This window comes from Echinops telfairi, unplaced genomic scaffold, assembly GCF_000313985.2.
Source record: "Echinops telfairi isolate 266 unplaced genomic scaffold, ASM31398v2 ScPeMD7_2;HRSCAF=8, whole genome shotgun sequence".
NCBI classification, from domain to species: Eukaryota; Metazoa; Chordata; class Mammalia; order Afrosoricida; family Tenrecidae; genus Echinops; species Echinops telfairi.
The window spans coordinates 51,912,204-51,930,256 of NW_022103898.1; the positions used below are offsets into that span (position 1 = coordinate 51,912,204).

General features: G+C 36.9%; 1 protein-coding gene across 2 annotated transcripts in view; it reads right to left on the bottom strand.

Annotated features, from left to right (window-relative positions):
- The window catches only part of SYT1 (synaptotagmin 1), a 645,406-nt gene that overhangs the window by 182,818 nt on the left and 444,535 nt on the right, over positions 1–18,053 (bottom strand). Inside the window, exons 5-8 of one of the 2 annotated variants that reach the window (XM_004700431.2) lie at positions 17,590–17,774; positions 11,624–11,746; positions 8,106–8,273; positions 5,303–5,470 (exon numbers count right to left, since the gene is read on the bottom strand). In XM_004700431.2, the coding sequence (XP_004700488.1) occupies positions 5,303–5,470; positions 8,106–8,273; positions 11,624–11,746; positions 17,590–17,774 (644 nt within the window). The remainder of the gene's footprint in view (positions 1–5,302; positions 5,471–8,105; positions 8,274–11,623; positions 11,747–17,589; positions 17,775–18,053) is intronic. The other variant, XM_013004114.2, reaches the window with a different exon arrangement.

The following is an 18,053-nucleotide window of genomic DNA, read 5'->3' on the forward strand; positions in this document are numbered from 1 at the left end:
CTTAGGGAGCCCGGCCTTGTCACATACCATCAATAAGTACACTGTACCCAGATTCCTCTAAATATAAATAAATAAATAAATAAATAAATAAATAAATAGATAAATAAACCTTAGTAGATTCTGATGGGTCTAAAGGAATAACTTCGCGGCATTTCTCTAACGGACGAGATTGTAAGTGACAGGGAAGGTCCTCATTGGCAAGTGTGTTTAAAGTTCCAGCAGTTAACCTTTCCTAAGTCTTTCCATTCAGGGAATTGATTTGTTGTGCAGAGATTCTCAGATTCTCATCACAAGTCATGATCTGACTGCTGAGCACACTTAGACACAGCATCTGCCCTTCCATGATCCTTGGGCATGAACGATGCCATAGGCCCAGAGGACTTTAACCCAGTCCAAAGAAGTATCAATAACTAACCAGTGCAAGCTAAAAACTTTGCCATTTGATTAAATATGCATTCTCCAAATGCCTTTCTGTGAAGTAAATGTTTTTCTAATTAGGCTTAAAAATGTGAAATTTTCCTGCAAAATTGATTTTCTATTAAGGTACCAAAGTAGTTTCTCTTCCCTTCTGCTTGGGTACTAATTAAATTATGTCCCAACTTGTTTTAATTCAGTAATCAATTTTTTTTCCCATTTGCACTGGATCGCAGAATCTCATTTAAAAATCACTCTTTAACTAATTCCACACAAAGCAGAGGTGATAGACTTCTTTCCTGACGGAGAGAACAGTGCCAGTAAAGTCATGAGAGCTCGCATGGGCAGGACACTTAAAAACAGACAAAAGAAAACAAAAAGGCTCAGTTGTTTTCTGCTGGTATCTAATTCTTTGGGTGCTTTTAGAAATAAGTAGCAATATGAGGCATGAGGATGAAATATAGATTTAAAATCAGGAGTGAAATGCTAAAAGAGAGTCTAAATGCTTTGAAGATGTAGGTAACTACTGCCAGAGTGCAGGAATGAGACAATTTTGGGAATGATTATTTATGAGGACACTTATTAAGGAATAAAAATGGAGTCATCGATATTAAATGTACTATTTAAAGTAATTAAGTGAAAATAGTAAATTAGTGGATTATTCTAGAAAGATATAGGCAAGTTTCAGATTTGACTTGTGGGTGTCATAACAGGAGCTCAATATTCATTTGTTGAGTGATTAAATAAAGGAAGAAAATCTCAAATACTCAACATAAACACACTGAGGGTAGACTTCTAACACTGCAGGTTAGAAGGCTTTTGCAAATGGGTGAGCTGTCCTGGTTGGTTACAAAGGATGATTTTGGATACTCTAGCCGAAAAGGGAAACATTCAGAAAGCAAACAGCTTTGTAAGTAGCCATCTCTGGAAACTCAGAGGATCTGTGAGGGAGCTTCTATAAGTCTGTGAAATTTTCGTTCTTTTAAATTTTTCCACAGACTTTTTGAAGCCTGCTGGTACATCTGTTTTAAAGGAAAAAAGTCAGAACTGTTGTATTGTCTCCAAACCCAATTTCAAAGGAGGGGCCAACCAAGCAGCATGATAAATGGCAAAGGGTTGAAAACCAATGGCATGGCTTCTATTGTGTTAATGAGAGGAACACAAACAAGCTAGAGCGTAATGTCATCAATCTTAATAGTGGGAGCTTTGCGCCCTTTGAGGCTTTTCTAGTAGAGCTTAGCTCTTTCTTTTAAACTCTTTTCTTTTTTTAAAGACAGGTGCTTGGTAACCTTCAGATAAAACTCTTATATCATGATCTTTTCTAAATTGATGTCAACGACCATTACATTAAAGCAGAGAGAATCCTTTATGCAATTTCCTTATCATCTTATGACATATATATTTTTCAAACGTCTGGCAACAAAGTCTACTTCATTCTATCAAAATCCAAGAATCTAAATAGACAAATTACCATGATTAGCAGTTCAGTGTCTAGATACCAAAGCTGTTTCTTGAATTCATTTAAAAAAAATTTACTTTCTTTGTTATCTTTCTACTTGCTATGACATTAAAAGCAATATTTAACACTGTTAGATGAAAGCAAAACTAAAATCTTGGAGAAAATAGCTCATGTAAAATACAAAAAACCTTTTTTCTAAAATCAGGAGAACACAAGTTACAGTAATCTGAGAGTTCAGTTTATTAACACAATTATAATTTTCAGCAGTTAATGGACATGAGCATGGAAGACAGTACACATACCAGTGAAAAAATGTAATTCTTTAAATATGAAATATAATTAGCGAGGTAGTTCATTTATTTTGGGAAAGTTCCTACTGGTGTCTAGTCATCCAGAAACACTCTGTAAGCTAGACATCTGTTTTTGAGCTCTCACATTGTGTTCAGGGGAAATAGCCACTCAATTGGGAAAAAAAATTACTATAGCTGACTATCTATCAATGATGATAGGAACCACAGTTTCAAAAATACAGTCATAGGATTACGATTTCCCATTAAACACTTCTAAAGGGACTTAATGATATTGGGGAAAGACTGACATAGGCAATGCTACGGAAAGAGGTAGATGAACACACAGGAAGGAGAAAGAGATGATGCAAAGATGGACCCAGAAAACAGAAAAGATACATTGTTTATTAAACATATCATATTACCAGACTCTAATCTATGTATTTTATACTCTGTTCTACTTAATCTGTACATAAGATAAGGAGTGGATACTATTGAGACTGTTTTACAGATTAAAAACCAAATGTGGCCCGTCCAAGGTCTCAGAGCTAGTAAATGGGTTAGCAGAGTTGAAATCCAAGAGTGTTTGATCCTAAAGACAGCACTTTCCAGAAAACCATCTAGTTGGTAATAATCAAGGCTAGGCTCAAGTTAGGAAGAAAACTGAGGCAGTGCTAGACAGGGAAAGTATTGCACTAGTGGAGTGCTGGAATATAGCAGTTTTAAATAAATATATAGAAATGGCTATTTTTAAATAAGCTGGATGACAACAGTCTTAGATGGGTGAAGAGACGTGGACGAAGACAGCTGTGTAAGAATGAGAGAGAAGGGACAAGCAGGGCTAGAGTCAGAATGTTTCGAAGAGGAAGCTGCTTGACGGCCCTGTTACTGTTGTGCACCGCTGTCCACTGGCTTCCTACTTCTTGGGACCCTAAGTGTGCAGAGTCGAACTGCCCTAAAGGTTTCCAAGGCTGAGTGAGGCCTTCTGAAAGCAGATCGCAGGGCCTGGCCAAACAGGCACTTCTGGAGGTGTTCATACTGTCCTACTGTCAGCAGATGCCTTTAACTTAGATAAAGTAGAATTCTCAACTTCTCAGTAACCCAGTCAGCACAGCCTGGGAACCCCACATCATTTGATCGAAGCATGCAAGTACAAGTCAGTCATATTCTGATATTTAACCAACAAACAAATAAAAAATCTCAAATAGTAAAAATTGAACTATTAGTGAATACTTCTTAATAGTTCCACATTATCCCCAACTCACAAGACATGTACATGAAGTCAAATATTTCAATAAAATATAAAATGAAACATTGCACTATTTTATTAAATGATTGATCAAATGATTCTATTTTATACAGATATTGGACTTAATTTAGATATTTATTTATTCACAGGGAAGAAATACTTAAAAATCATGAAGTTTCAAGGCTCAATATTAGTTCGGGTGGTTCTTGAAAATCTACAGTTAAGCCATGTCTGCCTCAAGATAAACAGATAATTTCCTTGACTTACTTCTGGTTGTGGTAAAAAGATGCGGCTTTCTACTCCTGTCAAGAGTTAAAGTACTGGAAACACACAGCGCCAGGCACTAGCGGGTTGCTGTGAGCTGGAATCAACTCAATGGCAGGAAGTTGTTTTTTTTTTATTTCCTTTTCGTGGTGTTGTATATATCCCTTCCAAAAATAAAACAAACCTAAATAGACTTTATTTTTAAATTTGTTTTTATTTTTGGAAGGGATATATACATACCAACCCAAAAAAGCATTTAAAAAAATTCGTTTTATAAAACTAAATATTAATTTATAAGATCATCATCAAAATAAAATTTCAGTATACCAATTATAAGCCTGTTCTAAAGCCCCACTTCTTTACATCGGGAGTGTATGGTTGGCAGCTTCAGCTTGGTCATAGAAGACCAGACTGAAGGATTCCCAGGGCATGGCTTGGTTGAAATAGTTTCTCCGAAGGCTTAGGTCACTCTTGATACCTCTGGTCTAGTATTCACTGACCACAAGGTGGTTTGATCTCGCTGCAGCCCCAAAGCGATGACACTTGGTGAAACCCCTGGCATCTCATTCCCAATTGTAGCGCTAACTCAAACCCATGGCAATCACATGTGTATCACCGTAGAACTGGGCCCTGGAGGGTTTTCAACGGCCGATTTTCAGAGCTAGAGAGCCAAGTCTTTCTCACAAGGTCCTGCTGGGTGGAGCCCTATCAGGAAGCTTTGAATCAGCAGCTAAAGGTGCTTACTGCTCAAAGCTTTTGGTAATTCCTTGGATAATTATGACCCCATGTCAAGAGGCAAAAGTGGCTGGAGTGTGAGTTATGTGAACAACTCAGAGAAGCCCCGGGTTGCTAGCTTTTCTGGTATGGGCCTGCGGAGACATTCCCACAGAAAAATGCCAGGGCTAGGCAGGCAGAAACCGAATCAAATAGAATAGATGATTGTGATGCTTAAATGCACTAAGTATATTGACCTTCCCTTTTTAAATCACAGAAAAATACTGGCCTAAACTATTAAAATGGAAAACAAAGCAATGTGAAGAGTACTATAAAAATGTGAGTCATTGAAAAAATGGATTTAATATCAGCCTTTTTGAAATACATTTGATGTTTCACCCATCACGATCTGGGCTTTTCAGGAGAAACAATGAACTGTCTGCAAAGCACAGAAATAATCAAGGAAAAAGTGCCATTTTATTTCAATTTAATAGCAATGTAAGCACTGTAGAAAACACAAAATGACTGTGGAAAATGGGAAAGAAAAGATGATTTTTCACTGTCCTTTTAAAGAAGTCGGTTCTTTTTTGGGTTGTTTTTTATTGGTGATATTTTGAAGGCTTTTAGAAGCAGGTTGTGTGTGTGTATGTGTGTGTGTGTATGTGTGTACACAAACCTATGTAGGTACCGAGGAGAGTTGTTATAGATCCTGCTTATAAATCTCTCTTTCAAATTGCACCCAGAAGACCTGTATACTTCTAAATGAGGTCACGCAAGCCCCGACCCGATTTCTCCAGCTGTCGCCAGCGGGAGCCCACCTCACCCTTGCTCAGGAGCATCTCTCAGTAGGATAATACGTGAGCAGCGACTGGCGAGTACAGCTTGTTCTATTAGATATGCTAGTGGTTTTCTTACCTCTTCCTTCTCAGCACTTTGCAGATCGCGCCATTCCTCGGTTACATGGCCGAAATCCACGGTGTTCATGGGGACTTTAAATTCCCCAATGATGTCATGCTTGGAGAAACGGTCAAAGTCATACACAGCCATCACCAGAGTTTTGCCACCCAATTCCGAGTATGGCACCTAAATTAAAAGATATGAGCACAAAATATCTGGTCAGAAAAGTGCTACAAAACATGTTACTTATGCATACTCTTAATGTTTATATTAGATTAACAGAACAGGGAGATAATTATGCTTTCAGTGCTTCCTTAAATTGAGTCCTTTAATTTTACTGCATGAGACTTAAATTACTTGGGAGAAGATGAGAATTTACCATAGTGATTTACTACCTTACCCCACAATTCTAGAAGCTTTTAGTATTGCTAATAATGGATCCTACTATTAGTCATGTTGTAAATGGCTCAAGATTAATAAAATGAGCCAATTACATTTGACTATTCATTGTAGAAGATTTTAAGTTATATTGTTAAGGTGTAACTTACTTGGGGACAGATAACTTGATCCAAATATTTCATTAGCTCTGTCAAGCTATTTGGATGCTATAGTTTAATAGAAGAGTGATTTATTAAATGGAATAAGAGTAGTCGGAAAGAATGTAAATGAAATTCACAAAGTGCCTTACTTGCCTACTGCCTGAAGTAATTTACTGATTGACAAGGACTGACTAGAAAATTGATGCTGTGAATATAAAAAATGCATTAGAATATGGATCTTGAAGTTCATTTTAGGTGTGATACTAGGATGAGTGGTGGCAAAAGGCCAAGAACTGATGAATTCTCCAGCTGCTCAAATATATGTGAGACAGATGCTATGGGTTGGGATGCTTATTAGTGACATTTTTAATATTCAGGAAAAGCAGTGCAATCCCAGTAAGCTACACTTCAGAACCTGGGTAGAAATGCCTAATTAAGAAATTGTTTGGACTTGTATTGGAGGCTTGATCAATCTTCACACACTTCCTCTTACTTTATCAGTGGAAAGCCATCTTAGGCTCTAGCAAACATTTCTTAATTGACTCTGTATATTAAAAAAAAGAAAAGAAGAGAGACTATTTGACTATATAAGTCAAAAGTATTTCAGCTTCCTGTGGTTTTTGTGTTCTTTCATTTATTTATCAGCCTTTTGGAATATATTTTATAAAAATATTATTTCAAATAACTATGTATATTACTTTCAATAACAGTAAAACCTGCAAAAACTGAAGCCTAGGTAAGGCAGAAACCTGACAGAGATAGAAAACTCAAATATTTTCCACTAAAATGAGAGAGAGAGAGAGAGAGAGAGAGAGAAAGTTAAGACTGTCAGAGGTGGAAAACTTGTGAAACGTAGAAAAACAAGGCTGTCCCGTTGAGTCTGGGTCTCACAGGGCCCACTCTAGTAAGAACTAGAATAGGACATGTAAACAGCCGTATAAGAAGAAATCATGTGCAGACATCTCAAAACAAACGTTAGCCCCTCTGCCACTATTCTATGTAATTTAAGTATGTGTGGACTAGAAACTGCTGATCCAAATTAAGATGAACCTAAAATCAAATAAAATGATCATGATTAGCATTTGTGTAATTTCCCCCCTTATTTACTATGTTTTCTGCTTTGTAGCATATGGACCCCAGTGACCAGGCATTCATAAACTGAGTATCTCTAGAGAGTTTCTTTCTGCTGTGCTGAATCACTCTCTGGGTGGAGGAAAATGCAGATTTTAAATCGGTGTACTGAAGATAAATTAGGCACTTTTGTCTTGAACACTCAAATTCTTTTGAGTGAACAGAATGACTGCCCCATTATAGAACTGGAAATGAGGTTTGGGGAAATGACGCATGCCCTAAGCTTCATACACTTATTTCACACCCGAATATTTGCCTACATGAGATCCAAGCTGTCAGTTGCTTGGCTGATGGACAGGGTGGTTTTGAATTAGCCTGCTGGCAAACTCACAGGCATGGCGATTTTCCAGAAATGGATTCCTATAAGTAATACATTAAAATTTTTTTTTCATGTTATCAGTATCTACCAAAACCATTGTTTTTATGAATGATTTCAAGCCAAGAGCTGCAAAACGTGTGTGTGCACTGAGGACTGAAGCCTGAGGGGCACGCTTTCCTGCGGAGAGATTATTTGGCCAGATTCCCTCCCTGTCATTGTGTGTCAGCCGAAGTGTCTCAGCAAGATGAAGAACACCAGGGAAGAGCCCCGAGAAAAGAAGGAAAAAGACAAAACAAAACAAAACCCAACCCCCAAAGTAGAAATGCAGAAAAGCGATAGGTGCCCCCACGCCTCCACCACTTTTTTATTGATAAGAATTGCCGCTGTAGAGTACTCCACTTACCCCTGCACACACTGAATTTTACAGAGTGATCTCTATATGGACCCTTCAACCTTACAGTACAGCTGGGGCAGGGCTTATTTTCAGGAACCGTGAAGCTCAGACAAGCAAGGATTTTATTATTTCTTGGATTTTATTGTAGTGAGGGCACCTTCAAAGGAGACCTCCCTATAGAGATGTGAATATGACAGCCTTGTTGTCTTCTGAAAGGACCAAGCTGAAGCCTTCTCGGACCAAATTTCAATGCAATCGAAAATCCTCACTGTAACTTACTTGGTTTGAAGGTAATCTGAATAGGTTGATTTGTGAATACTCAAATAGGTGCTTATACACAAATCCAAGTATGTGCAAGGTTGAGATCAGTCATTTTTATTTAACACCCATGAAGGAGAAGTTATTCATAAAATTAAGTATCAATAAAATAAAAAGTACCTTGAAAGTAAATTGCTCATTGAAGACAGGATTAAGGGTCTTTCGGTGAACCTTCGTCTCAAATTTCTTCTTTTTATCAGGCAGCAGGAAGACTTTGACGTAGGGGTCCGAGGTGCCGCCCATGTCTAAGGCAGGCAGCTCGGCCGCCTGGATGATACCCACAAGCAGCTGATAAAGAAAACAGCAAACACAAACTCTGGGGGACAGTTCGGGAAGGATTAATTCCCTCCCCCCCAATGCTGCGTATTGTGATTTGTCCCTCTTCCTGCTTTTAATAAACTCTTATTCCCTCATGAATCTGAACTCAGAAGGCAAATGAAGCAAGCTGTATAGACATCAGAAACCCAATTCTGACAGATGCAGGCCCTAGTCAGCCTGGCTTGAACACAAAAGAAGCTTTTAAAAGGTTGCTGATTACAGTTCAATATGGAATTCATATTTGCAAAAGGGTTGCAATCAAATAACTTTCTCGTTGCTAAAAGCCCTTGTGCATTATTTTTTTCTTCCTGGGCATGATTTGTAAGTGGAAATAAATTGTTAAACAATCACAAGTCTGTAATTATAACATAGGAGCATTTTATTCTACACTGACGCTTCAGAGAAGCTCAAAAAGAATTTCTTAGAAATTGGGTAACATTTTGATATAGAATCTAAGATCTTCAAGTTTCTTTCATACTTGAATAACTTGTGTGCTGGCTAATATTTTTAAACATCTAGTGTAATTATTATTATATATTCTATGTTTAAATAAAGGACATGGAGTCAAAGATACCAAATGAATAGTAATTCTAGCTCAAGTGAAGGTGAGATTATGGTTATGGTGTTTAGGTTTAAGTGACTATGTTTGTTAATTGTTTTCAGATACATAACAAATCTTTGCAAGTCTGCAAGTCAATTTCCTTAGACTTACGATCAATGAGATCTACGCCAGGGATGGTAATAATTTTGCAAGAAAAAAAGCTCCGAGTGGATTTCTAGCTGTGCTGTCATAGATATGTTGTGTGATAAGGCTGGTTGTTTAAATCCACCTGGGATACAAAAGTAGCCTCTCTTGTTGTTGCTCAAGGCATATACTTGAGGGGACTTCAAAAAGTTCATGGAAAGATGGAATGAAAAACGAAGGGAATTTTCCCATGAACTTTCTGTCACGCCTTCTTACTCCTCAATAAGTGCAGCCACCCCAGAGCCTTTCACGTTACATCCTGAAAATGGCAGTGTGTCTCTTCTTAAGCTAATACAGTGGAAAAGCAATTTGCCGCCATTAAAAAAAACAAAAACCACCACCAATATTTTGGGTAAAAATTATTTGCCATGGTTTTTAGTGCATTTTGGCTAATTGGTTCAAGTTTTGACCTGGACCCCAAAATAACCTGAATGATTCTCCCCCCACCCCCAATTTTAATACTTAAATTTCTTTAGTAGCATCCCCATACAGCTATAGCTGTGAGAGTACTGCATTGCAGGTAGACAAACACAGCAAGATGATCAGAGAATAAAAATGAATATACACCAGATATATAAATGCAGAATTAGTAAACAGTCTATCTCTTGGTTTGCCAGGTGGATATACGGTATTTTCTTTTGGATAGCAATGTTAATACACAAGATTCTATTTGCAAATCCTCCTCCTCCTCATGTTTATAACAAATTTTCTTTGTTGGCAAGAAAAGTATAATATATCGCTTAACCTCTTTAAAGGTAGGTCATTTATCTTTTAATGATTTTTGGATACTTTGTTGTTGGGAGAGTAGATTAATTTCTTCCAACGTCCCTTTGACACCTGTCTAAGTAATCGATATCAAATTTCTACCCCCTCACAAAAGCTGCTCATCTAGAGTCTGTAAGGGTGGCCTTCTATACATTAGATAATAGTTGTATCTTTGAACTTTCTGAGACTTTCTCTTCCCTACTTCACAAAGCTATCAAGTTAGTTGAGAATCTTTGGAAAACAGATCAATGCATGATATTAGAGAAAGTAATCAGGCAGAATCCTCAAGAGCCTCTGAGCAAAATACTATTTAGCTGTAATGTTTACTAGAATAGGATTAGAAGATGTGCTTCCATCAGATATAAGCAAATAAAAATAATGCTATTATTTATTTTGTTATAGAAAATAGAAAATACTACTTTTAGTAATCACTGACAATTTAGAAGGTTCAAAATTATGACTAACCAGAATGAGTTATCACTAGAGTTCTTCAGGAAAATACGAGTATCAGAATAAGATGAATAAAGAGAAAAAAAATGGATGCATATATACAGCCAGGTTAAATATCTAGGAAAACAATGCTATGTTTTTAAATTGATCTTGACTTCTCTGGAATACATAAAAAATAGGTGATTTTGCCCCTACCAATTTTTGATGATCACATTTTGATAAAAGTGATAGAAATTACTCCAAAATGCCATATTTAATTAGTAGACATGATATACCTATACAAGTCCTTAATCAAACCATACTGATAAAGCTGTACCTCTACGCCAACATATAGCTTTCTGAAGCACATTTGAATAACAACAGCAGGCACGCTGTATTGCATTAGTGGTAACTGTTGACTTTGCATTTGTCAGTTCTTCCTTGTCCAAAAAGGTGAGTCAAGTGTAAATGAAACTGGAGAAGAGATTTAAAACTTCCTTAGTCTCCCCTGGGTCCTCAGGATTCTTAAGCCCCTGATCTCTAACTTAGCTGACTCTGCAAATTCTTATGTAGCTTTTACATTTCTTTTGTGATTCAGAAGATAAAGGAACATCTCCTTCCATGTCATGGATCCTAGAAGTTCTTTTTGTGTAGGAAAAAGGTTTAACAGTTATCTTTGAGCCACTGGATAAAAAGTAGCTGAGAATATCATCTAACTATGTGGCACTTCATAACTTTTGGAGAAACGGAAGCAAGAAGGCTTGTTTTATTGCCTCATTAGTTCTCTTTCACACCATGGACAGCAGATGGAGGAATCAGAAATCAAATTGCTGGTTGTTCTGCTCTTTAGAATTGCCATGTCATTCGCATTCAGTAGCCTACCAGTACCGTGAAAACGTATAAAGTTTTCCTGTTTTTAAAATTCAAAGTCCATTAGTCATTTTTTCAATGTTTGATTCCTTCTCCATTTTTTTTACAAAATGTTGACTCCAAGGGTGTGCGAGCCCTGTTTTGGTGAAGTCCATGAATCCCAGGGAAGGCTGCCCCAGCGCTGGCCAGAGGGAGCATGCTGGGCTGACACTGTCCTGGGAGCGCCCAGAAGGAGGCTGACTGCCGCAAGTTAATTTATATTCTGCTTGCCTGCTGTAAGTGCCATAAGTAGATGTAATCTGTTGAATACTGTGAATTCTAATTACCAGAAGTTAAATTAGCAAGTAGGGGACTGCCTGTACTTAGAAATTATTTCATCAATAGCTTTGATAATTGCATTTTCCCCTCATAGCAAACAAAATGTTTTAAGAAGTATCTTGCTTCAATTTTTCCTTGGTAATTTCTGAAAATGTAATGGAATTAGAAGACATATTTTTTTCTTCCCTCTGACCTGGTTATTCTGGAAATCATAATCCAGTGAATATTGAAGTTTTCCCAGTTTCTCCTCTTCTTTGGGCTCTTCTTTTTCTTCTCCGTCAGTCAGTCCAGTTTCGACATCATCATCCTTAAGAGCCTAAACAAGGAGAGAGATGATACGAGAATTCAAGGGAATGTTCAACAAAACTCGAAGTAAACTGAGCCTACTTCGAAGCTGTATGAAGCAAGCACTAAGATGCTGGAAATCTCAGTTTGTCTGACACACATTTGCTGCTTACGGATCTTAAAAACTTCATTTGTGCACGGAATTCTACACCCGCCCAGTCAGCAAGCAACATGGAAGCAATGGAAGAAGCCCCTCAGAAAATTGCAAGCAAAAATGTAACGTTGTTGAGGGAAAAAAAAAACGGTCAACTTGATATTAAATTTGGTTCTGATAAAACAGCTGCTTTTCAGAGTAGAATGTGATGCACATGCTGTTATCCTGGCCAGATTCCACATTTAGTTTAAAGAGATGCTAAGCATCAAGGAAAATATCATTACATGCAATGGAATTATTTATAAGGAGTGCATGGCCTTTTGTTTCTTTATTTCCTATGAAGAATAAGAGTAATTATTTCTCAGAAAAGCGCAATTCCCTCAGTTTTGCAAATAGGTATATTTTATGTGTCTGCAAAAACAAAACAAAACATGCCACCGGCCAATGCAATGCTTAGAGAAGAGTTCACCCCAGGTCCAGTTTGTGTACTGCTTCTTTGTTGTAGCAGCTCCACAAAAAGCTAGGCTGAATTAAACTGATAGAAAGAGTTGTTTGACATCAAAAGATAAAGAGTTGTGTGATATTTTGTCCAATACTCAAATTGGTATAAAAATTCATTTTGCCTTAAGGAACATATATACCGGAGAAGTTCTCCCTTCCTCAAATATTCTGGCCAATTGAATATTCTTTAGAACTTAAAGCTGAAGTGTGATACAGATTGAAATTATTAGAAAGCTCATTTCAGGAAATATACTTAAGTGCACCTCTTTTTATTAAAAACTGTAATGGATTTTCATACAAATGCGAGAATGTTGCTTAAAGATGAAAGGTTACAAAGGTTGTCTTTCGTCTGCTCTTTGATGATGGCATCTCCTCTCTCCCTCTCCCCCTCTGTACGTGCGTGCGTGCGTGCGTGCGTGCGGATGGGCTACCTCACAGCAAAAGCAAAGGAAACCTTAAGTTCAAATAGAATCTGCAGCCTTTTACTGCAAGGATAAGCAGAAAGGCATCCATACCATCACATTCCAGTTACTCCTACTCTCCCCTGCACCTAAACTACATCAGCTTTTCTTTCTGTGCGCTGGGTTCTCAGAACAAAGCTTTTCTTTGGTCACATCCACTTACACAAGGACCCTCAGAGGTTCATCAAAATGGCATTTAGTTTCTTTTTTTTTTTTTTAATAAGATTTTTCAATAGGGCTCCACCCAGCTAACTTCAATTTGGTCCAGAGACAGTGGGATTTAGTGGCATCACAAACACACTGCCAAGAGATGGCCCTATAAAGAAAGGGTTGAAATACCACCCCCTTTGTTTAACCGGAAATTTCTCAGGAGCCGGCACAAAACTCACTGCTGAAGTGTTGATTCTGATTGTTAGTGATCCTACACAACAGAGTGGAACTGCTCCTATCTAAAGCCTCTTCTTTCTCCCAGGTAGCAGCTGATGGATTTGAAGCTCTGACTTCGTGGGTAGCAGCCCAAAGTGTAAGCAACTACACCTCTAGGGTGCCTAGGAGCTTACTGTGGGTTTGGAAAATTGAAAATTTCCATCATATCGGTGTAGAAACTTTTTCCAATATGGATAGCCATACCACATTTAATTTGAAAAGTTACTTTTACTAGGATATTTCTGTGGATATTAAAATATTGATTCCCTGATAGCTAGAGGCAGGAAGCAATATAGTTTTTAGAGATTTGCATCAATTTTCTAACTTGTTGGGGGAGGATTCACTAGAGAGAACAGAAGCTAGTAAAGTGACATGAAACTCAGTAAGCTCCACAGAGAACACTAGGCAGTGAAATCTCATTACTTTTTCTAAGTTTGCCCCTAAACCCAAGCGCACTGCTGTATCGTCAGTTCTAACTCACAATAACTAGATGGGCCAGAGGAGAACTGCCTTGTGGGGACTTCCAGCCTGGAACCTTTCTTCCGCTGAGCAACTGGGGGTTCAGACCACCAATCTTTGGGTGAGCACCCAACTCTTAACCAGTCTGCCACCAGAGCTCCTTAGCTGTGCTGTGTTTAAGTCTTTAACACTGACAAAGAAGATACGCTTAGAAAATTACAGCTTAGGTAAATTACCTCCCAGTAAGATTTTAATTTTCTTAATAGTAGCAAGCTATTCAATGCACAGTTCCATCTGAAAAATCTGTACCTCATTCTATCAGAATACTAAAAAAAAAATCTCCGAAACCAACCCTCGTGGAGTAAATACTTTTTCAAACATCTCACTCAGAACTGACAATTTACATATCATGTTTCAGCCCAGTGCAATTTGAAATAGCTGAGATATTAAATCTCCTTCTTCCTAAGTAGTTTTTGCCCTAATCAAAGGTACAGGACCATCTCTGCAATTATTTGGCATGAAATAGGGCTAAATTTTTGATAATTTCTCAGTGCCATTGTTCATCACCGAGTGATTAAGTCTATTCCTGTCCCAAAGGCTGAATTTAAGCAAGACATTTTCTGTACCATTACATTAGCTTCAGACCCATTAAATCAGTAGCTATTACAATATCTCAAGAGCTGTATTTTTCTCCCCATGGAGCAAAATACAGAAGAAAGAGCTTGTAAACCCAGTAGTTTTGAGAGTTTGATATACTGCAGTGGAAAAAAAAAAAACACCACCGTGGAGAACATCAGACCTTATTTAAAATCGCAACGATTTCAGCGCACATGCCTATGGCCTGCTTAGACATTCAAACAGGGCTTGGTTCAATGTCATCCGAGGGAGCATTTATTCTCTCTGAGCCTCATTGTTCAGATTTAGAATTTGGTTGGACAAAAAAACCTCAAAACATGCTGAAGAAATAGCACAGGGACACAAGTGCCATTGTGTTCCCATCCACTTAAAGCTTGAGCTTTTGCACACTTCACTCTTTAATGTATGTTGGGACTGTTCCAGGTGAGAAGGCTTTATTATAACCATATCCGTTTAGTTCAGCCTCTTGATGTGTGTCAGAACGGCCCAGCCTCAGCTGTGGAGGCCCAGCTGCCAGGCCACTCAATGGAGCCCGAGCGTTGACTAGGGGTCTAATGTGCACAGGCCACCTACCGCAAGGGACAGTCCAGAACGGTCACAGGGCACAAGACAGACAAGGAGGACACAAAGGAAGAAATAGAAATTAAAGTATCCACAGACATTAGTAAAAAAAACATGGAGAAATGACCTTTCCAGAACAAAGTCTTAGCAAACTGGTAATTATTTTTCTTTGGTACTGTTCAACTTCTCAAATTTTAAGGTATGAAAATTAACATATATATCTTAGGTAGAGATACAGAAATACACTATCGATAGTTCCTCTTTTAGTTAACATTGTAGAATACTCTAAAACTCTTGCTTGGTTATAAAATCTGATTATTTAGACTATGGCCATGACATTAAAATGAAAATTTGAGTGCACTCTTAAAGGCTTGCAATGATAATTTATTCGTCGCCCTAGAGATTTATTTTTAGAAATCATTTCTAAAATGCCTCTCATGTTTGTACATTTTCAAAATGAGAGGGGTATAGAGTATCTCTATTGTCTTTAGCATACTCACATCAATATTTGACTTAAAATTTTACAAAATATTATATGAGAAAAATTCTGCATGGTGTTGTATTGTTTTGAATTGGAATCATGCATTATATATAATATAATCATGTAATGTCTTAAAATTTACATACTTAATTCTTCATCCTGCTGCATAAAATGATGGGATCCACCTTTAACTATTTTATTTGCCTTGAAAAATACCATAAATTGCTGTTATATAAGTGTTTATCACTGAGCCCTATTTTAACTTGCCCCAATTTCAGTTCACTATATTTGTTTATAACCTATAACACCAAACTAAAATTTTGTATAGATCAAGTGATCTACTTAAAATGATTATAGACACCTGAGTGATTGACATTCTTAATACTTTATAAACAGTCAGTAGTTATTGTAAACTGTCATGAATTTTTTAGTATTCCTCTATTTGACTAATTCTCTCTGCTTCCCCCACACCTTATCTAAAGGTATGGGTGAGCAACGAGAAATTAACTACTACCATTTCTGTGTATATATTCCTCTTTAGATCTCGGTCATTTTTCCAGGTTAAAGCAGAGATAATAAACACCATTGCTATGCTATAAATTACAGTTTTACATTATGCAGAACAAATCCCACAATAAAAATATCAATATTGAAATATCTTATCCTATAGAAATAAATTCTTATAGATAGCATTTCACATAATTCAAACTTTTAATTCTTATTCTTAGGATACAAGGGAACCGCATTTGAATTTCACTATAGTAAAAAAAAGGATAGTATTATATTTTTAAGTTATTGTTATCACAGATATACCTGAAATTAACATATATATTATTCTGGTCATGTATTAGATTATTTCCACATTTAATCTCCTAATAAGTTGCTTAAAGAAATCTGTACCAAGTCTCGCTGTCTCTGTAAAATGTTGCAACAAAGCCAAGAGGTGATTTAAAATTTTAGTTGCTACTTAAATATTGAAGAAAAGAATCCTTAATAGCCATGAAGATTAGCAACTGGCAGATATAGTTAACCCTTCGTACTCTAAGCTCAAGATAAAACTTTCTTGAGCGTTAGTAAAGGCACTCTGCCATTCCATCGCTGGAACAGAACAAAAGGCAAGGAGTGAAAACTGAGCCTTTTTTAGGTCATTGTCAATAGAACCTACCGTGTCTTTTGAGAAAAAGTTTCAAATTAAAGTTGAGATGTGAGGAGTAGTGTTGTGTATACTTAATTGAGAAACTGTGCAACTGTACTGAAAATGCTTGTTACAACACGTGGTTAAATTGTTCCTAAAATTAAGCAGGCAGATTCATATATTTAAGAGCCAACTAATGAGTATTAGTACAATAAGAGGAATTAAAAATTGCCTTGCATATTTTGCTATTTGAGAATAAGCAAATTTTGAATAATGTAATGGGAAGTGTTATTTCTATATACATCTTTATTTATATTTTATTTCATATTAATTAATCAAACATCTAATGCAAATATGATTATAAAATAAGGGAGGAGTCATTTAACCATTATTATTAATGGTAGTGAACATTATATTGAATGCAATCATCTAATGGTTTAGTAAGCATTATATAACCATAAAGGACAACCTAACAAATTCTTAAAACTTTGGAAAAAGCTTAAAGCTTTTATAGCCAGTATTCTGGTATTGATTGTCTCTAAGTGCAGAAGGAAGATCTTTGCCTTAAAACCTTGCCTTGCTCTTTAGGACCAACTCCCACTTCTTTGCCTTCTCTTGTGTAACCCATGATTCTTGAAGACTAATTATTGAGCTAGATACGGAGAAATGATTGCACTCAGCCATTTGACACTAACTACAAATAGTAAAAAGAAATGTTAAAAGATCCCAAGTGAGAGAACAGTCAATTACATTTTATTGTGGTTCTGCACTTCAAAATACAATTAATATTGGCTAAAGAGTGTACTAAACATAGTCATTACCACTCTAATGTGCTGAACCCATCATGACAGCCCTAGGGGTCATGAATGCCCCTTTCTGAGCTATATGCTCAGGAGACAAGAAAGTCCTGCCAAATGCATAATTACTAAAGAAATTGCAATGACTGGTGTCCAGAAGTTCCTTGTTTCTCTACTTATCTGGCATAAAACAATAAATTATATGTATATATATTCATTTTTAAGAAAAGAATATAAGAAGAAATATGACATGAATACATTACCTGATCTTTCATTGTCTTCCCTAAGTCTTTCACATCTTTCATGTTGATGGCATTCTTCCCTCCCTTTTCCTTTCCCTTCTTCTTGTTTTTCTTTTTGAACAAACATTTCTTGCAGATACAGAAGCAGCAGGTCAGGACTAAGAGAACGGCGACTATGGCTATGGCAATTAAGGCCCACGGTGGCACTGAAAGGAAAAAAAAATACACCGAATATTAGTAGTAAGAGACTTATTTAAAAAAAAAAAAAAGAGACTTATTTTTAGAAAAATGTTTAGCTTATTGGCAATAAAGATATGCATTCATTCATTCAGTCAGTCACGTTTATTGAGCACCTACCAGGCTCCAGGCATACTGGTCAACATTACTTTACCTGTGTTGTTTCCTCTAACTGTTGTAGATGTTAAGTGGCACCGAGTTGGGTCCAACCCATAGCGACCCTATGCACAACAGAATGAAACACTGCA